Raw genomic sequence first — 21,792 nt, 5'->3', positions numbered from 1 at the left:
TTCAAACAGCTACAGGTGTTTGCCCCTCAGAATGCCACTGCCCCTCAGAATGTCAGTTTTTGGAAAATGGCAGCTACGGGCTTTGAGAATCATTTTAACCAAACTTTTTTGTGGTTTCCATGTGTATGAAAGTATAAGGCCTCAATTTCAATTGAAAAAATGTGTTTAGAAATGGGTGAAAAAAAATTAGGACCGGTTCAGTAAAAAAAATTCACATAAAAAATTTCACTTTTTTTTTGGGTTTTGGCCTTGAATCCTGTGATCTGAATATAAGTGTGCAAAGTAGCAATTTTCAATAAGCCCCAACATAGTAGAAACATTTTAAGTAGAAATTGGCTGTTCCCAATACCATAGACAAATCTATGATGGCAGAAACTCTTACATCACAAGACTGGCATTTTGCAGTCCCCCTTAATTGGAAACGGAGTTTCATTTCATTCTTTAACATATATCGAATATTTTTAGGAACAAGGATTTCAATGCAAACTTAAAATAAACTATAAATAAACTACTATGAAACACAATTTACAATAAAATTATCTAGAAAATTGTAGAAACCATTTTTAAAGGCCGGCGCAAATGAATCCAACATTCAATCCAACATTTCCAATTCATTGTTGGACGAAATGTTGAACGAAAAGTCACGTGGAAAAGTTCGAAAAGTTGCATGAAAAGTCATTTGCGCAAAAACGTCAAACATTTTCATCCAACATGATTACGCAAATGCATCCAACATTGAAACCAACATAAAAAATGTTTGCCGCAAGAAGGGAGAAAAATTTAATTTGACCCCCGGTTTTTTCTCTCTTTTTCTAGCTATTTCCGGCGTCTTAGTGTAGACACAACTTTAATTCGGGAAATGAAGCGTTTTCGTTGGTTTAAAATCACGGATGGTCACGTGACCAGAATATTTATCCAGGGAAATGCTGTGGCGGCAATGTTTTGCTTTAATAGTGAGATTGATCATTTTGTTGTTTTGATTTGAGCGGGCGAAATTTCTGTACAAACCAAGATATGGCTTCGTTGGAATTCCGGTTGAAACACTTGTGCAGCGCTCCTTTGCAGCTGTGTTTATCAAATTTCCACCAATGAGGTTGCTGCATTTCAAACAGCCCTTCTTTTTGGCACGCGTGGCCTTTCAGTGCCTTGCACGAATGGCGGCTGTAAAATACCACCCTGAATATTATTGTTTCAATTCCTTGGTAATGTTCAATTGTGTTTGAATACCTTAAAATTCCATTAATTTTAGCGCAGAATATGTGCACAAAAATAAAAGGCGCACGAAATAGGCCTATTTTTGCACACTTGACCGCGCGAAAATTAAAGGGTGCGCGCACTAGTAATCGTTCTGAACGTGTAGAAATCTCATCTTAGGACTCTTTTAATAAAATGGGACCTCGACTCATGGTAAATATACCTCTGGGATGTAAAATTTAGCTTGAATACACACTGAAAGTGAGTAAAACTCACTTAAAATTGTCAAAAACACTCAGAAAATATCCCAGAAATTGCAAGATGCGCGGAAATTAAAGGATGCGCAATTGTTCTATTTTACAAGCTGCGCAAAAATTAAAGGCGCGAAAATAAAAGGCGGGCGAAAATTAAGTGAATTAAGGTATGGTTAGATTGGTTCGATTGATAATAATTAACTATGTTCGATTGGTTGTCAATTACATTCGATTAATGTTCGATTTTGTTTGATGAGTTTGATTACGATTAAATTAAATTGGATCACTTTGTTAGAGCTTTTTAGCGTGGGCGGCCGAGCGCTTAAGTACCGTATGAAATGCAATTGAATCAATTGAACGTAATCGAACATAATCGAACGTAATTGAGGCAATTGAACGGCAAATCCTGAGTAATATTCGATTGCGTTCGATAGTCGAATTGCAATTATTCAATTGTGTTCAATTGCGTTCAATTGATTTGGCGTTCGATTCGTTCGATTGACACCGTCTGGATATAGACAGGCTACAATCTACCGTGAGATCAGGTAACTTGCATCAGTGGAGGCTAATATGCATAGCCCTCAAATGAATGACCTGGCTGGTCATTAAAATACAAAGTTAAATCAAAACAAAAATAGTAGAGTAGAGCTGCGAGCGGAGCTGTGTAGTTCTTTTGTTTTGAAATTTTGCTGCTTTGATTGGTCAGTCATTTGATGGCTATGCAAGTTTCCCTCCACTGATGCAAGTTACCCGACTTCACAGTATCACATGCTGCTTTATTTTAAAATCTACAGGGACCTGGAATTCGCCAAAAACAGAAGAAATTGCGATTTTTTGACAAGATTGTAGATTCTTTCATGTAGGCCCACATAGCTGTCAACTTCGCCTCACAAAAATGCGGGAGAGCTCCAAAAATTTTCCCTGATAACCAATTTTCCAAATCAGGAAATTGGGAAATTTTCCAAAGAAATCCGATTTTATCAGATTTTTTTTCAGGAAACCGGGGTAATCGGGAAATTTTCCAAAATCATTTTGCCATTTCGTTTTTCCATTTCAAGGAAATGTTTTGGTAATGCGGGAGATGCGGGAGAAAATTTTGAAAATGCGGAAGCTTTGGCAAAATTTTTGTCCTGCGGGTGAAAACGTTGGCATGCGGGAGTCTCCCGGCCAATGTGGGAGAGCTGACAGCTATGGCACCATACAACATCTGAAAGCTGAAGTTTTTAGCATTCTAGTGGTAAAATTTGTTTTTAGCTATATATAATTTCCAGCTAATTAGCAATGGGCCATTTCAGTTTTTATCTGTTACCCCCCCCCCAATGGAGGACATGAAATTGCCGTAGCAAATTGCTTTCAAGAAAGTCCAGAATTTCCCTAACAAATTTACAAAATACCTCTCAAAACTGTGAAATTCTGTTACTGTAACCTAAAAAAATCATGGAATTCCAATACTTTAATTCAAAATTAAGTAAAATTCATGGAATTACAATACTTTCTCTTTAAAGTTTGCCTGGAATTCCGTACCAAAATTTATTTTAAGGTTGGTGTCGTCCATTAGGCAGTAATGTTTTTTTTTCCCAAATAAGCCAAAGTGTGCCAAAGTTTAACAGTCATCAATCATCGCCAGCAAAACTCCTCATGCCCAGTCACACAGAAGGCTAGATTTTCAGTGTTTTTGAAAATTTATTGCTTGCTGGCACGGGGTAAGCAGACGATTCTTTGGAAAGGTGATTTTTTATGTTTTGAAAATGGAATAACTTTGGAAATACTTGACCAATTTTAATAAATAAGGCTGATTGTTATCATTTTTCTCCTTACTGCTTTCTACCTATCTAGCTTTCATCATCAGGTAGGTCCATTCAGCATCTAGCTTGTTGGGTATTAGAAAGAGGTCTTGAAATTAGTGATTATATATATGTTGCCTTGTTGTGCCCCACTGAGTCTACTGCTTTTCTCTAGTCTATACTTTTTGTCCCTTAATTACTCATGTATTAAAAAATTGTATCTTCTAGTCTAAGGAATTAAGACAGAAAAGATAAATTTACAAAATTCAACAATGTCTAACATTAATTCATGGCCAATCTTGAGTTTTATTCCTGCAGAAATAGCAAAGAACGTTATCAAAGCATTCGTTTTTGGGGGTGCTGGTAATGAAGCCATCATTGTTGTCTCCAATGGCGATGTATACGCCTTGGGATTCAATGGTAATGGATGTCTTGGTATAGGGAATGGTAACAGCACTTTAGAACCACGAAAAATTGATATCCTTTGTCAAAAGAATTTGGTAGATTTTGCATATGGTATGGGACCACATATCTTGACAGTCACAGGTAAAACGAATTACAATAATGATTTTTGGAATGCTCCTGCCTCATAAATAACAATCTGATTTATGATCATTGCCACAATTGTCAATAGTTATGTTCAGTTTTGGACAATAAATTACTCTTATAAGGTCGAATACAGAGATTTACTTACAGACCAAAAAGAAAGTGCTTAGAAAATACACTGGTCTAATATACTCTCTGTTTTACAATAAACCAGCACCATGATTCTTTTTTTATAGAATCTGGTGAACTTTATAGTTGGGGTCATGGAGGTTATGGTCAACTTGGTCATGTTGAAGATGAGAAAACAAAACCTGTTTTAGTTCCACTGCAAAAGAAAGTTGTACAAATAGCTTGTGGTTCCTATCATTCTATTGCATTGACTCAAGAAGGAGAGGTATCAGATATAATGAAATAATGTTTAGCTCGGGTTTAGACGACCGACTTTCTGCCCTGCCTTTTTTGATTTTTATAAAAGGCAGAAGAAAATTAACTGCTTGAAAAAGGTTGAAAGAAGTAATTTGACTTCAGAGAGCCAACTTTCTGCCCACTTAACTCACATTAAGAATAGACAGGGCGAAAAGTGGACTGACATATGATGTCAATTCTCCCTGGTAATTTGACTCATTCTGCTTACACTTTTAAGGATTGTTAGCTGTCTTTAAGTGTCGATTGAACTCGATTTTGAACAACAATTACTAAAAAAATTCTCTAAAATTTTGGACATTTGTCAAATAAAATGACCGCTGATTTCGATAAAAATAAAAGTAAAAGAATAGTAATACCACATTTTAGTAGATTTATCAAATTTTAATAAAATTATATCTCGAGATTCAACTTTGCTTTGTAGTTTATACCATTTTGAATATGGTAATCTAATCTGCTGATTTTGCTTTAGTATCGGACACTCATTTAATGGTAAAGTGTTTTCATCTAGATATATGCATGGGGATCAAACAATTGTGGTCAACTTGGTTTAGGCGTTGGTACTAATCAACAGACGCCTCGAAAAGTTAACGGTCAATTGTCTAATTGTAAGTAACCAACATTGCGTATTCTCTTTCTGATTCTTTTGGTGTCTTTCTTTTATAAAATATCACATCATCCAGTATCCAACCAGGATTACTCCCGATAGGATAAAGTTGGTGTGATATTTCGGGACATTTGCGATCGTTATCCTAAAACAGCTATGTAATTTGTAAAATATCAGTGGATGAAATTGATGGACCCCTCAAAGTGTTCGAAATTATGTAAAGTTTTGGATTTTTTGAGGTTTCGAAGTTTGTTGAATATAATATGTTTCAGAGTTACATCAATGTGGATATTTTGAAGTATTTTGTGGAGCATGTAAAAATATTTTATTTTAATCGGCTTTTGGAAAAGTCCCAAGGCCAAGAGAGTTAAAAGTGAGAATATGTCGAGTCTATGTGAAAAAATTGAAAATTGAAATAAGAAGGGAACCTTCTGTGCTCTGGAGGTGGAGTATGCACAATATTTGCATATTTATTTGGTTGACTTGAGAGCCCCAATGACTGTGTTACAGAATATAGCTGTGAAAGAAAAAATCTGGTAGAATGTCTTTGGGGTGAGAATAGACTAGAATTGCAGATTTTATGCAATGAAGACTGCTGTAGCAGAAGATCTCTATTGTTAAAATGTGAAATTAAAATGAACAACGGATGAGATGGAGACACCCCCACCAAGGGGGTGCCTGGAGACAGGTGCGGATCCTGGAGTAAGCTCTCCTTGCCACTCTAGAGTGACCCACCATCTCATCCTGGCAAATTTGTGCTGCAGCCACTACAGTGTGAACTTTGAAAAAAAAAAATATATATATAGTGAAGATATGTAATATCTGTCATTTTAGAAAAAGAAAAGTATTGATATATAAATAACTCAAACTGATAAAAACGAAAAAAGATAAGAATATTTTTGTTAATTGTGTGTATTTACGATTTTTTTGGTATTTTTTATTTTTTAATCATTCCGAAACAGAGGGTAATTTAGCAAAAAGTTAAAGGGAATTTAAATAGTGGTATGTGAAAGAAAAACCTAATCCAAATAAAGATAGAAGAAAAGTAATAGTGGAGAAACAATGAATTGCAAAAAACTTTTTTGATAAACACACTTCCGTAAGTTCATCAAAATACATACAAAATGGGGACAAATACAAAAGCAAACACATCAAATAAATTAAAAAAAAAAAAAAAAAAAAAAAGATACATAAACAAAACAAAACCCGAAGTCCCAGACTTGTGACTTGTGATATATATATATATTTGATTGATTGATTTGCTATTTGATTGATTTGCTACTTGATTGATTGGCTACTTGATTGATTGGCTACTTGATTGATTGGCTACCTGATTGATTTGCTACTTGATTGATTTGCTAATTGATTGACAGGTTGGATGACATGTATCAGAGATGTTAAATCAAGAATTGATTTTAGTAATTCAGATTTGTATATGATGATGATTATCATTGTTTTATCATTGAAAATGTGTCAAAGAGACATAAATGGTGAAAATCAAATGAGTAAGCTGCGTTGTGAAATAGTACTTGAGCAGGTTTGGAATCCAAAAGATTGATTGAGATTTAGACTTGGAGTGAAATTTATAGAAGATTGCATGTTTCATATCCTAGATTGAGCTTACAGTAATGAATCGCTTTCAATCAAGATAATTAGTACCATCTTTATTTGATTCACTTTCATTCACTTCTCAGTGTTGTCTTTACAATGGAATCTACTATATCTAAATGCTCGTGTTATGATTCGATTAATCGACTCGATAAAATGTTTGAGCTTCTTTTGATAAAAGGGAAGTGCTTTTGGAAGTGATATTTTTGTTTCACTCTATAGACCTTTTGTAGGACGCGATGGCATGTTGAATATATTAAAAAATCCACTGACTCCAGCATAAAAATGACGATAAGAAAATATTTAGTACAATAATTTATTTGTTCGTGTATTATTTTTGTGATGTTGGAGCTCTTGATTATTCAACATGACACCGCGCCCTGCAAAAGGTCTGTTCGATAAGCTTTTTTCTCCTAAACCTCATTTCTATCATATTTTTTTCAGATAACAAGAAAGTGACATCAGTGGCATGCGGACAATCGTTTACCATTGTTTTAACTGATGAAGGAGAGGTACTATATCGATATTCCAAAGTCCTTTCCTCCATGCAAGATTTTACGTGAAAATAATTGAAGCGAAAATTTGAAAGATAATAAGTAATTGATAAACAAAAACCAGTCAGTTTAAAATGTGACTGTGTGTCTGTAAATTATTGTAGCTTTTATTTTTATTTAATGGATAGCTGTGGGGCGGCACATTTTATAAATACTCTTCGATGTTCAATCCGAAAAAATAAGGAAGGGAGGGGGATCAGAAATTTTTATGAAAAAGGGGGGATAGCAAGAAAGGCCCCCCGTAATTTAAGAAAGGGGGAGGGGCAACTGTTATGAAATTTGGTCTTCATGAAATGAAGTTTTCTGTTAGAGTAGTCTGAGTCAAAAAGAAGAAAGAAGTTTATTATTTCGCTTCATCTCTCTAAAGATATTTCACATATATTCGTTAGCTATTTTGTCCAAAATCCTTGGGGATAGGCATTTTTAAAGGTTGGGGTGGGTTGCCAAGAAGGGGGGTGGGGGTAGACCCCTTTCCGCACTATGATATGACGTATCCATATTGGAAATAAATAGTTACTCAATCGTCATTTTTTCCTTTATTCTGGACTATAATATTTTTTTTCGTTTTTTGTTTTTTTACAGCTTTATTCTTGGGGTTATAATGGTAATGGACAATTAGGTATTGGAAATAATACCAATCAACAACAGCCTGCAAAAGTTGCCGGCCTCAATGGCAAATATATTCAAAAGGTATGTGTATTTTTCGAAACCCATATTAACTTTTTTAGTCGCCAATATTTCTAAGATTCTGGAGTGTGATTTTTTTCGTGCCTTGCGTGCCTTCGTGCCCTTGTGCCTTTCGAAAAAAAGTTCGTGCCTTTCGAAAAAAAGTTCGTGCCTTTGAAAAAAAAGTTCGTGCCTTTCGAAAAAAAGTTCGTGCCTTTTGAAAAAAAGTTCATGCCTTTCGAAAAAAAGTTCGTGCTTTTCGAAAAAAAGTTCGTGCCTTTTGAAAAAAAGTTCGTGCTTTTGAAAAAAAAGTTCGTGCCTTTTGAAAAAAGTTCGTGCCTTTTGAAAAAAAGTTCGTGCCTTTGAAAAAAAAGTTCGTGCCTTTTGAAAAAAGTTCGTGCCTTTTGAAAAAAGTTCGTGCCTTTTGAAAAAGTTCGTGCCTTTGAAAAAAAAGTTCGTCCTTTTTGCACACAGACTCAACATATTACGTTTTATAATATACAAACTATGTTATATCATTGTATCAAAATAGTATATTATACGGACGATAGCATCGTCTACTAGTTCTTTCACTTCTTCTTTGCATCCGCGCTAATTTGCACGCGTTTGTTGACTTCTCAAACCCGACAATTCATGTATATCCTTTTTTGTCTATCCTGTCTTTTCAAAACAAAACATTCGAATCTTGAAATAAACATTCGAAAGCGCATTCGTTAATATGCAATGTCTTCTTTTTTTTCTCATTTGTGTAATTCATATAATTATTTTTCTAATAATCAAAAGTTAGTTATGAATTTTTATCCCGGGGGGGGGGCACTTATATAATCTGGCCTACGTCATGTGCCGCGCTTAAGGGTGTGGTTTTACGGCATCCCAAATGCACTGTAAGGGTGTGTTTCTGTGAGATTGCACTGCAGCACTGCAAGGGTGGAATTTTAAAACAAATTCAAAATTATAATTGTTAAAAAGAAAGGTTTTTACTTCTCGTTTGTTTGACAAAGTTTCTATTGTCTGATAATTACAGCTGACAAGAATAATTCTCTCCGTTTTTCTTTGAAACAGAAAATTTCCCGAGCTTCTTCTTTCACGGAGATTTACAGCTGAGAAATATAGTGCACTATAAAAGAGTTGAGTAAATCAAGAGAAAATGCACTGAAAGGGAACCTTTTCAACCATATTGAACTGCACTGTAAGGGTACGATTTTGAATTAAGCAGATTTTGCGCGGCACATACCGTCGTTTCGAAATCGAATCGAATCGAATCGTTCTTATGAATTATGAATTTCAAAGACAAAAAGCAGCTGAAATTTGTTTAAAAAATAAGTATACCTGCTCGCCAAAACTACTTATATGATTTAAAGGCGTTCTAATAAAAAATTGTATGTAGTTTAAATCACCACCCTTCTAAGTTTTTTAACCTCATGAAGCTTCTGGTTATTTTTTTTGTCATTAACTATTTTCGAAAGGCACGAACTTTTTTCGAAAGGCACAAACTTTTTTCAAAAGGCACGAACTTTTTTCGAAAGGCACGAACTTTTTTCAAAAGGCACGAACTTTTTTCAAAAGGCACGAACTTTTTTCAAAGGGCACGAACTTTTTTTTCAAAGGCACGAACTTTTTTTCAAAAGGCACGAACTTTTTTTCGAAAGGCACGAACTTTTTTTCGAAAGGCACGAACTTCTTTTCAAAAGGCACGAACTTTTTTTCGAAAGGCACGAACTTTTTTTTCAAAGGCACGAACTTTTTTTCGAAAAGCACGAACTTTTTTTCTAAAGGCACGAACTTTTTTTTCAAAGGCACGAACTTTTTTTCAAAAGGCACGAAGGGCACGAAGGCACGCAAGGCACGAAAAAAATCACACTCAAGATTCTGTCATTATCTACTTATGAAATGAACACACTAGAACCACATGTTATATTTCATCCATGGTGATGAACCAGAGCAAGGCAGTGGAAAAAAGAGAGAACATTGTAAATATTTTTATAGATCCATATTATCTTCGAATCATTAATTTTATTATCACTTAGATTGCTTGTGGTATGGCACATGTGTTAGCTTTAACAGATACAGGCGAGTTGTATAGTTGGGGAGCCAACTCTTATGGACAGCTTGGTTTGGATACAACCTTAAACACCTCGACTCCCACATTAGTTCCTACTACAGAAGAAACTGCCAGGTATTTTATATCATGGAATTATTATAGACACTGGAACAACAGCGGGCTGATTTTTGCCAATTTCTCATGTACAAGCCTTGTCCGCAGTAATGACATTATTGTTCACCCTCCTTCCACCATCAAATGATTTTTCGCAGCATTTTAATTGCATTTCTCATCAAAATACACTTATCCAATTCTTTAAGTTCTTTCAATTCTTTAATTCTTCTCCGATATTCAAACTCAACCAGTAATTACTAACTAGGTCAGCGTGTTTCAAACACACTGTTGGCGATCGCTTATTTCCGATAAAATCATCGGAGAAAGAACCTTCTGATATGTTCACTAAGCAAAGAATTTTCACTTTGTCCATTTTGGTTGATGGCTTATTACTTTACACCACCCTGCGATGCGGATCTATCTCTGATATTGTAGAGCAAGAATAGAGCAGGTAGACGAAATTATCAAATCGAGTAAAATGGTTGAGTGAACCTTACCATTTTAAAATCTACTTTATCTTTGTTTTGTTGTAAAGGTCAAGTTATTTCGATTCGAGACGCTACTAATTTTACTATCAAAATTGTTGTAGTAAAAAACAAAATGTTTACGTATGCGTTTTAAAACAGCTGTGTAAATTATTGTCTCGCTTAAAGTAAATCAATTTAACAGCTCTAAGCATAATGTGGCATAATGAACATGGATAAATGAGACGAACATTGAAATTATAGGGGAATGACGTCTTAAACAATACAAAAGTGATGAATAAATTTTAAAATCTCTCCTATTCAGACATATTGTAAGGAAACTAATGAGTTTATAAAGGTAAGCGAGTCAAACATTTACTTTCGATTCAAAAACGAGATTTGACTGTTAAAATCGCCCTCAGGCGATCGATTATATACGTCGTTATGACGTTTAAATTTCGAGAAAGATGCAAAAATATGCTATGTATAAGAAATTGAATATTGTCACCAGAAATCTTTAAACTTCAACCTCAAACTTTTAGCCAGCAAAAGCTAGATCAGAAAAAGTTAGAAAACTTTTTAGAAATAAGAGTATTAATCATTTTTCAAAATCAGAGTCCTTCGAGCCGCCATGACAGTTGTCCTTTGATTGATTGTTTTCTGAAACAATAGAAAGATAATACTTCGCTATCCACCGTTTCATTTGATGTTTATCCAGAGTCTCTATAATAATTCCTTGATTTTATATATAGGTCTTGTGAATTCGATTCTTGGAGGGGTATCGAAAATAGCCTCCAGTTAGATTTTAAGAATGCAGCTCCAACCTCCAACAAAAAGGGAAATAAAAAAAAATTGTGGTTGAAGGGGTTTTGCTTTGTTTTTGGTAGGTTGGCGAATGAGAAATTAACTCTGGTGATTTCTAGATTCTAGGTCGGCGAATTCTTAGCAAGCGCAGTGTATTGATTAGCGTAAATATGTACTTGAGGCGACGAACTGAACTTTTCGAACGGCCAATTGTAATTTTTTTCGTGCCTTGGACCGGCGAAATTTGCCGCTCACCGGGCCTAAGTAAGACCCCATGGCTTGAAAATTCTTAAACAAAGTAATCAACAAGGGCATCAAATAACGTTTTTCCTTTTAACAATTATCAACATGATGCATTGTCACATAAACAAAATTATTAAAAAGTATTTGAATTTTCAGCTCAGCCCCCACGAAAAAAAACAAGAAAAATTATTAGCCCCCCTAAGCTCAGGGGGTGCATCATACGGTTTTTAGGACGCGCTATCATGGTTTGCGCCTACGGGCAAAAATATGATTTGATCGATGTTGACCCCTTAGTATAAGCATGGCATATTAGACCCTATTTTAGATTGATTTTGTGGGCGTTGGCCCTGCTTGTATTACTGTTTGGAAGATTATCTGAGCATTTACATATCTTTTGATCGTTTGAATAGAAGTTAGAAGAATAACTTATTGTCATTGGATCAACGGAAAAACATAGATGCGACTTTTTGATCTGTTGATACCGTCAACTGCTCTAACTTTAGACGATTGGTCGAAACATTGGACTGTTGATATCTGGCCTGTATTTTCACTTACTGTTAAATCTCTTTGACAACAAATTTGTTTTGATAACTCCACCAAGTTTATCAATCATACTTTCTGTCATAACATGTCACGATAACTTTCACTGATAGCGCGCTCTTTTTAACTTTTTTGTTTTCATTCAAAATGACCGGACGCCGATTGGAGAATTAGAGAACGCCCGCCGCCTAACCGCCTATCGCCCGATTGGATTAACAAATAACGAGTGTGTAACTTGCCGCGCGAGTGACGTCAAACGCTCCATCGTATTGCCAGTAATTTGGTCTTTTTCGTTCCAGACATTCGTGTGTGTTCCACTACGGACTTTTTTTCATATTTCGATTTAAAAGCCTACTCGGTACGAAAGAGAAATCGTGTATTTTTTAATACGCCGTTCATTAACTCAAATCAAATGACTTTGGAGGTTCGGTGAAATGGTGGCCGAATTGCCGTCCCATATTTTGTCAGGTAGTCCCAAGCTAGAGCAGTTGACGATAACAACTTAACAAACCCTTTCATGATAAATCGTTTATTATTTTTAGATGGACAGACATAGCTGCGCATCATTACAACCATATTTCTGCTGCTGTTTTGCTATCAGGAAAGGTATAATATTGATTCAGAAATACCAAGCCTCTGGAAAACTTTAAATGTTTTGAAAATCTCTCGCTTTAAAGTAAAAAGGGGGGGGCAGGAAAACTGTTCCCTATTTCTAATACATCTAAAGACTCAATGAGTACGTTGCAAAGGTCCTATTTTCATTATTCAATGGTAAAAAAGTTCCAGTGAAATTAGGAGAACGAGTGATATCATTGTTTATAGTTTACAAAACCATTTGATATTTGAAAATAATTTTTCACATTTCATCTTTTATGGGGATGAAATTGTCAAAGAATTTCCCTAGAGCATGAGATTGTTTTCCATTGGTTAACTTTTTCCTGGCCTCTTTTTAGTGGGGAGGGCGTCCTGCCGAGTCTCAGCCAATCGAATGGATGGTTACGATTTCAAAATATGTTATGCTACTATAACTATTTCTATTAGATTTGTATGTGGGGCCAATGTCACGGATTGACGTTATTATCACCACGTCAAGTTGCTATCAACAGTTTAGATGCTGTCTTTGCGTGTTTTGGTATGCCTCAAATCATGTTCAGATTCACTGAGATAGGTAAGTAAAGTTATACAAAATGGTGTGACTCCCAAAGCGGTTTGGAGAACACAAAAGACCGATCGGCCCAAAGCGGGTAAAAGCCCAGCCTTAAAAGCGGCCGAAACAAAGCCCGTTCGTTAACTTTATCAACTTTCCAATGAGTGTTATGTGTGTTTTTCTTGACGGTCAAACTTTAAAAGTACCTAAAGGCTGGCGCAAATGCATCCAACATTTTGATTCAACATTTCAAATTCTTTATTGGGCGAAATGTTGGATGAAAGTCACGTGGCAAAATTCGAAAAGTTGTATGAAAAGTCATTTGCTCAAAAACTTCAAGCATTTTCATCCAACGGAATTCATTACGAAATGCATCAAACATTGTAAGCAACATCAATCTCATAAAAATGTTGGATGAAATGTTTGGTGGCGATCGAGCTTCATCCAACATGATTTCCAACATTTTTATTAAAATTTGCAATTTTATGGCTTCCGCAAATGAACCCAATATTTCATGCAACAATAATGTTCGATCCAATGTTGGATGCATTTACTTCGGCCTTAAGATGATTATACCTTAGGGGAGGAAGTGAAATAGTAAAAATACCGACCTTTTATACCCAGAACTCTTTTCGGTAGATAAATATAATTTTTTTTTATTTTATTTTATTTTATTTTTATTAATTGTCCTTCAGGCTCTTCCATATTTTACAATGGCTATTCGTCCTATGTAAAAATAATCATATTTAAATAAAAAGATAATTATATTCTATGAAAAAAAATATGCTGTAGAAACAAAACACACACACACACACAAAAAAAAAAAAAAAAAAAAAAAAAAAAAAAAAAAAAAAAAAACAACAACTCAAGAATAGTGACAGAGCTCACAAAATTGCAGATTGTAAAACCGTAAAACTGTAGAAACAAAACACAAAACAAAACTCAAGGATACTGACAGAGCTCGCAAAATTGCAGAAAAAAAACAAAAAAAAACAAAAAAACAAACAGGAAGTATAGATTGTTGGTGTTGTAGTGGTTGACTAGGAAAAGTTCGGTTGAGTTGTAATAGTATTGAAGTGGCTAATCCTGCGAAAATTTCAGTGTTGATCAGACCACCAGACTAAAATATCAAGTAAATATTGTAAGGTAAATATTAATAATATAACCACTAGCCCTCATGATCATAGAATCTACAATATATAATAAAAATTTTGAAAGTGAGTGAGGTGCCAAGAAAAAAGAAAAAAAAACTGGCACGACCCGAAAAACGTTGCTAAGACTTGAAAATGATGAGAAATTGTAGAGTTGAATACTGCTAACTCGAACGAAGAAAACTATAAGATTGAATAAATTCTGATAAGAAGCGATCGAAAGGCAGGGACGGTTACACTTAATATGAGTAAGAGGACTATTTGGACTGAATAATTTTGTTTATTGGCCCAGCTAGCTTTAGCGTACTGGGCCTTTCATTAGCATTCTGCCCGGTGTCAGTGTGTAACAATTTACTAGGCGATACGCGTTTTCAAGCACAGCACAGGCTAGTACATATTGTGAAGGATTTGATTGGCTGTTAGAACATGATTGACAGAATAAAAAACAATTGAAATCGTCTTTATTGGTTAAAAACATAAAAGGAGAAAATACAATTAACTATTAAAACTATAAGAATATAACAGATGTAGTAGAGGGCATTTTGTAAAATCGCTCGACTGTTTTGTTAGAAGCACCTGTTATACATTTTTGGAAAGCTAAGGGGAAGAGGAATCGAAATTACTATGTTTCCAATTTTTTTTCGGACACTTTGGTGTGATTTTCGGACAAATATGACGGTCTCAGGCAAAAATCATAGGGTTAAAAATTAATGAAAATTTTAGCTTGAGAAAACGGAGACCTGTTGTATATTTTTGGAAAGCTCTCAAAAAATTAGGATTAGAGATATATTGCAAGTATAGGTGATTTCAGTACCTAACTCGAGATATTGAGCTTCAAAAAGCGCAAAAACTGGACAAAATAGCTGTTTCTGGCTGAAAAACACGGAAAAACTTTTTTTCAAGGGTTAATATCTCGAGTTAGGTACAGAAATCACCTATACTTGCAATATATCTCTAATCTTAATTTTTTGAGAGCTTTCCAAAAATATACAACAGGTCTCCGTTTTCTCGAGCTAAAATTTTCATTAATTTTTAACCCTATGATTTTTGCCTGAGACCGTCATATTTGTCCGAAAATCTTACCAAAGTGTCCGAAAAAAAATTGGAAACATAGTAATTTCGATTCCCCTACCCCTTAGCTTTCCAAAAATGTATAACAAGTGCTTCTAACAAAACAGTCAAGCGATTCCAAAAAATCGAACAAAATTCCCCCTACTATGTAGTACGTTTTAAGAAAAACAATGTGATTTACACAGAAATAATCGTAACAAACCTTCTTCTCTTTAGGAAGATGTTCTTTTAAAAAAAAGTTGTTTTTACATTTCTCTATCATTTGAACAGTTCAGTTGTTCACGTGTTAGGAAAAAAACTAACATCTCTGTATATAAGATTAAATATTATGAACTATTTCTCATGGTTGTAAGCCTTGTAAAGGCGTCCATGGCTTGTATTAGCGACTCCAGGTTCAAATCTCCTCTGCTACTCATGTCTTGTTCAGTTCATATTTTTATTCGCTGGGCCTTCATGCCCTCTGGGCTTCTTGTTGGCCCAGCGCTAGCGAAGGGGCCTTTCAAGAGGAACTTTCCGTGTGTCTGTCTGTCCTGTCCTGTCTGTCCGCAGTCCGTGCCGTGTTCTGTTTTTCTGTCCTCTCTACTCCTGTCCGTGCCATAGTTGCTCTTTTGGTGCGATTCAATCGGGGGCATTCGCATAAAATTTAATCGATTTGCTCGGGTCGTCTTAGGCTGCGTGCTGTAAAGAATATCGATTCTACTGCGGCCGTGGGTTCATTTGCTCCGAACGGAATCCAAGATGGCGCCTGAGAATCACATTTTGGTTGTCGGTCAATGTTTTGATTTCTTTATGGACCTTGAGACTTATAAAGGAAAGTTTACTGTTTCAAATGTTTTTCAATTAGTTAAGTGTAGCTCTGACTTGCACCCACAGAAGTGGATGCTCATACTTATTGACCTAAAAGCTTTTAAAGACTATTTTGAAAGCTGCATTTTTTACACTGATTTTTGTTTGTTGAGGGTTTTCATCGATGTTTTCTCATTATTGTTCAAAATGAAGGTTCAAACACCAACCAGATTATTACAGGTATGTTCTCTTATGTAATGTTTACTACTCTCTTGCTATCTCCTTGATGATTAAGAGGAACCACAGGCATTTTATCAGAATAATCATTAACTTAACGTGTGCGAAATGTGTGTTCAGGCTTTTATATTCAACAAAAAAAATTATTCAAACAGCAAGAGGTTGACTAGAATAGCCTCTATATGTATTGTTGGATATTTTGATACTTTTTCTGCATAAAATTATGGTGAAATTTTATATTTGTTGAGCTTTTTTAAAGGAGTCTCGATCCCCGGGGGGGCACTGGGTTTGCGGACTGACGGTATGTGCGGGTTAAAAATTGGCTTTTGAAATTGCACCCTTACAGTGCAGCAAAAATCAGTGAAAATCATACCCTTAGAGTGCATTTTCCCCCAAATTTTCGATCCCTGCAAAAAATGGTCAAAATTCTAGCATTTTTGGTCAAAATATCTAGATTTTTCAAGAATTTTCTGAAATTTCTACCCTTACAGTGCATCTCTAGTTTTTCCGACCCTTACAGTGCATTGTAAACACATTGGAAAAGGTACCCTTAAGACCCGCACATACCCGTCGGTCCTTTTGCCCAGCTGCCCCCCCCCCCGGGTCTCAATCATGCTCAGTTTTTTTAGTTTACATCAGTACATACCAGACGACATAATTAAAAAAAATTTTTAAAGGTTGCTGCACTAAAATTGTGAGTATTCGATTAAATTCCACTTAAACTTTGACAACAGGAAATGTTCGACAAATTCGACCAAAACTCTGTTCAACAAAGTTTGACAACAAGAAATGTTTGACAAATTCAACAAAAATTCCGTTCAACAAAGTTGAAAACCAAACAAATTCTTTCAACGGTCACACTCTTTTAGAGAAAACGCAAGTTCAGAAATATGGTTTTTATTTTAGTAAGTGAGGACAGCGATAAATTCAAATCTCCCACAGTAAATTTTTTGTACAATATACCGTGAAGTCGGGTAACTTGCATCAGTGGAGGCTAACATGCATAGCAAAGTGAAATCAAAACAAAAATGGTAGAGTAGAGCTGCAAGCGAAGCTGCGTAGTTCATTTGTTTTGAAATTTTGCTGCTTTGATCGGTCAGTCATTTGAGAGGGCTATGCATGTTAGCCTTCACTGATGCAAGTTACCCCATCTCACGGTAGGGGTAGGAGTTTGTAATTTCAAATTTTTGCAGCGGCTTGGTAGCACATGCCAGGCTCAGAATCACTGACAAATAACTTTGGTGGTTCGAGCCGGGCTCAAATCTACTGTTTTGAAAAAGTTGTCGCAAGGCATTTTGAGCATTCTCCATGTTGCAGCCAGTTGCAGCTTGTATTGCGGTTTTGTCTGATTTTGCAAGTTTCTTTTGCCTGTTTCTCCTGGTAAAATTGAACTAAAAAGCTCAAATTTTGTACACAATTTCAGCATATCATAATGATTAAAAAAATAAACAATAAGGACATTTTAGATACATTTATCTAAGAAAATTAAGCCATTTCAGTCCAAAACGGTCAAAAGGGCTTATCGGCGCCACCCTGCCAGACACCATCTTGAAATAACCTCATTTTGGGAAAAACACTTACTGAATTATGATCTGCATCTGAAAGTGAGTCACTGTACAAAATTTCAGCCAATAACTCCAAATTGTTCAGTTTTTATGGACATTTTTATATACAAATTTTGCATTTTTTGAGTGCTGCTGTTGAGGTTGCAGCCGCTGTGGTTGCAGGAAAAATTTTTCGAAGCTAGTTTCTTTTTAATTTTACTTTTTATCATTTGTTTTTGCTCCCTTTAGTTAGAGCTTTAACACAATCATGTTTGTTAAAGATTTTTCAAAAGTTTTATTTTTACATAAATAAGTGTTCCCGTTTCATGTTAGACACATGTTTCATATCAGTTTGTTATATTGTGCTAATATAACGGTCTTACTATTCAACGGAATTAGCCAGAATGAACCAGAGCCACCTGAGTCACCCAGAGCCAGCCAGAGCCAGCCAGTTTTTCTCTTCCTCTTTCTGGCTAATCTTGCTCCACATTCATGCCAATTCAATATAAAAAAGCTTGTAAATTAAAATTGATGATTTTAAGCAAACTTTATCACTCTTATTTAGAAACAAAATTTTTAATGCTGGGCCTTCACGCCCTTGGGCTTCTTGTTTTGTGTTTATGAGGGTTTGTATAAATGATAGAAAGTCAAATTCATCTCGTGGCTTCAAAATGTTACTTCGTAAAACAAATTGGACGTTTTTCTATAAAGGACTAAGTTTTACGCTCTCTAATTCGATCTTCTACTATTCGATACGCTTCATTATTTGATAATATCGAAAGTCATCATCAATGAAAAATTCTCCTAAACAACACTTCGATACTCTCCCTTATTCGATGGAAATTAAAGTTCCCCTCGAAAATCGAATTAGAGTGTCAACTGTACTTCTTGATCGGATTTGGTCAAAATTCGTCAAATTAAGTTCCCGCCAAATTTAATTTTCGCCGCCATCGACCAAATTAAATTCCCGCCAAAATTTCTTCCCTTAAGGTATCTTTTTATTTTCTTTCTCCCTTAGATCACGAAGAACCACAGACATTAAAAGATACCGTCAAACGTGCTTTTGATGATGCTGTAAGTTTAAGTTCGTTCTATTTCACGGTTTCACATGTTTGTCTTGTTGTTGTTTTAACTTACAGTACAATAATTACATTATCAAATTGCGTCATAGAAGTCTATTTTCTTCTATCTGCCGAGAGTGCTCGATGATATCAGAGGTTGCTCAAATTAAAAGAAAGATTGTCGTGCATACGGGCGGCATAAAGCTTAAAGTTCTAAATAATAAATCAAAGTCTCTTGATATTATCATTGAGTCTATTTTACGAAATCTCGATAAGGCCTTCATAATAAGATTCCTAATTGGTCGCTGCTGAACTTCACCCTTTTTGTATAAAAATAATTTCATAAGAACGCGAGGCTGAAGATTAGTCGAAACCTAAGAACAAATTAAGTAAGAACAATCTGAGCCTCAGATTTAAAAAACTGCTAAGAAAGTACTGATTTTAAACCCCATTTTTTTTAAGCAAGAAACTAAGCGTATAAAGAACATCGTAAGAACATTCAACCTGAAAATTCCAAATAGTTAAGAGCAGCCCAGCCTGAGCCAAAATTTACTGGTTCTCATAAAAAAAAGTGTGTATATACATCAAACATTATGTTTTACAAAATTATGCCATCTCTCGGGCCTTTACTTTTAACCCTTTAACTGCCGTTCGTATTTATTTAAGGGTTCGACCTATTGGGCTGTTCCAGAAATAGTCCGTGTCCCCCCTGATATCGGATATCCAGGGGGTTAGATATCTACAAGGGAGCGCATATCCAGCGGGTAAAGTGTCTTTTCAAGTAAAAAATACGATATCCAGGGTTAAGCATCTTTATAAAAGAGGATATCCAGGGGGTTCGATACTTCGAAAAATCAATATACTCAACAGTGGGGGTAAATTTTATTTCTGGAAAAGCCCATTTGCCACGGAAAAAATGAAGGCTCGAACTATTTGCCAGATGTTGGCATATCCCGACCATGAGTGACCACAGAGTTTACCATCACATTTAGCTTTATTTTCTGAAATCTAGTTCAAAATCGAGCTTTCGAAAAAACCTCTGACAAACAGGTCGAGATCTCTCTTGCCGGCAAAGAAATCGAAAATGCTCTTGTCGGCATATGACGACATATAAAACAAATCTTGTTATAAAGTCTTCGTTATTTTCATGTAATAATATGATAATATGCTACATCTTGAAAGATAGACAGGAAAATAGCGAAAAAGCTCTATGCGGGAATGGGAGAGTTCCGATTTAAGCATATTATAATATAGATATTACATCTTAAGTTGAACTTTAAGCAGGAAAGTAGGGACTACGAAAAGACAGGTTATGTGATCACCGTCAATTCTTTTAATAATGCACGTTTTTTATTAGAACATCCTAAATTTTGAAGCCTTTGAATGTACTTAACTTTTTTAGTTTTGAAACTAAAAATGTTCTTTAACATGTTGTTATTTTCATCAATTCGTTGATATTTTTGGTTACGAAAAGTAGGGTATTTTAGAGTCTGAAAAGCCTTAAAATGCTCTTTACTTGTTCTTAACCCTTATACCACAAGGGACACGTATATGCGTCCAAAACAAGCCAAAAGAGTCTTCGACTTGAAGCCATAGCTCCTGACCACTTGATTTAAATGCTTTTAGAAAGAATATAAAAATAGCTTTCTAATGGTACCAAAACCATCTTCTAAATCAGAAGCTACAAGCTTTTATGACACTTTAAAGTTTTAAGTTTCAAAAAAAAAATTAGAAAAATTTCAACTTTTTCAAAAAAACAGCGCGCACAAAGGGTTAATATTTTGGCCATCTAAAAGTTCTTATAGTTAATTCTTATGAAGAAAACATGTACCATATTTCTGTTTTTTTTGTAGACATCAAGTGATTTGGCGTTTGTCATTGACGGGAAATCCATTCATGTTCACAAAGCATTGCTCAAAATCAGGTACGCTGTTATGACGTTGTTTTTATTTATTTCGAGTCGATGAATAGTCGACGCACTTGAAAGTTGAAAGCTTTGTTTCCTTATAAGGGGGGGATCAAGTGTTCCTGCATCCTCCTGACACTAGCTATGTTATATTAATAGTGGTTATGACCACTTAGCTTTTTATAAACCCTTGCGGCAGTTATCTCAATACACCTTTTCGACGTTAGTCGCCAATTGCCGCGCGGGCATTTTTTTGTCCGTTTTACCACCCTAAAACCGTCCTATTCTTTTTAGACAATAGAAAGAGTGTAAAAAAGGGTTAGATCGAGTTTAGGGTGGTAAATTAAATGATAAAGTGGCACGCGCCTGACTGCGCGACTACGGTTGAAAAGGCGTGTCCAGGGCATCGAAGTCTTTGGTCGAAGTTTATTGGTAAAGTCTACTGTACCATCAAAAATAGTGTTCGCTCAAAAAGTTTTTTATTACAAATGAATAAACACTTTACTTTACTAACGTTTCTAATAAAAATACTTATGCATTGCTCTCTGTTCCTCGAACAATTTCGTAATACAGTTGTTGACGCTCTCTAATTTGATCTTCAAGGGGATTTTGGACTTTCATCGAATAAGGGAGCTTATCGAATAAGGGAGCGTCGTTTATAAGAGTTTCTTGTTGACGGGGACTTTAAATTTCATCGAATAAGGGATAGTAGAATAGTAGAACGTCGAATTAGAGAGCGTGAAATGTATATTTTATGGAAAACACGAGTTAAGGCCGGTCTCCACTTTCGTGCGACATGAGCGAAAACTTTATGACGTTTTTGTAAGGTCATTGGTCGGTTGAAAAATGAAGCAATTCGATTGGTCGAAAAAAACGGTTGAAAAAGGTAAAACTTACTTCAACTTTTTTTTTGTTCACGTGAAACTTTTTTATGGCGTAATCTTTTCTTCGGGCAAAAAAGGTTTAAAAAAAAATTTCGCGCGAAAGTGGAGACCGTCCTTTACAGTATAGAGAATGCTTTAGAGAAAATATTGTCTTCGAATTTGT

At 35.3% G+C, this 21,792-nt stretch overlaps 1 protein-coding gene across 1 annotated transcript in view; it reads left to right on the top strand.

The window, feature by feature from the left end:
* The first annotated feature begins 3,456 nt into the window (after nucleotides 1–3,456).
* Nucleotides 3,457–21,792, top strand: part of LOC136800318 (RCC1 and BTB domain-containing protein 1-like) — a 64,337-nt gene continuing 46,001 nt past the window's right edge. The window contains exons 1-10 of the mRNA XM_067056951.1: nucleotides 3,457–3,778; nucleotides 4,015–4,172; nucleotides 4,713–4,809; nucleotides 6,861–6,928; nucleotides 7,553–7,660; nucleotides 9,664–9,812; nucleotides 12,385–12,448; nucleotides 12,884–13,010; nucleotides 18,797–18,852; nucleotides 20,693–20,763. Coding sequence (XP_066913052.1) covers nucleotides 3,505–3,778; nucleotides 4,015–4,172; nucleotides 4,713–4,809; nucleotides 6,861–6,928; nucleotides 7,553–7,660; nucleotides 9,664–9,812; nucleotides 12,385–12,448; nucleotides 12,884–13,010; nucleotides 18,797–18,852; nucleotides 20,693–20,763 — 1,172 coding nt within the window. The 5' untranslated portion in view covers nucleotides 3,457–3,504. The remainder of the gene's footprint in view (nucleotides 3,779–4,014; nucleotides 4,173–4,712; nucleotides 4,810–6,860; nucleotides 6,929–7,552; nucleotides 7,661–9,663; nucleotides 9,813–12,384; nucleotides 12,449–12,883; nucleotides 13,011–18,796; nucleotides 18,853–20,692; nucleotides 20,764–21,792) is intronic.

Source organism: Clytia hemisphaerica, unplaced genomic scaffold, assembly GCF_902728285.1.
Source record: "Clytia hemisphaerica strain Z4C2 unplaced genomic scaffold, Clytia hemisphaerica genome assembly, whole genome shotgun sequence".
Lineage (NCBI taxonomy): Eukaryota > Metazoa > Cnidaria > Hydrozoa > Leptothecata > Clytiidae > Clytia > Clytia hemisphaerica.
Note: the sequence above shows the minus strand (reverse complement) of the source record. Positions and strands in the feature narration are given on the sequence as shown.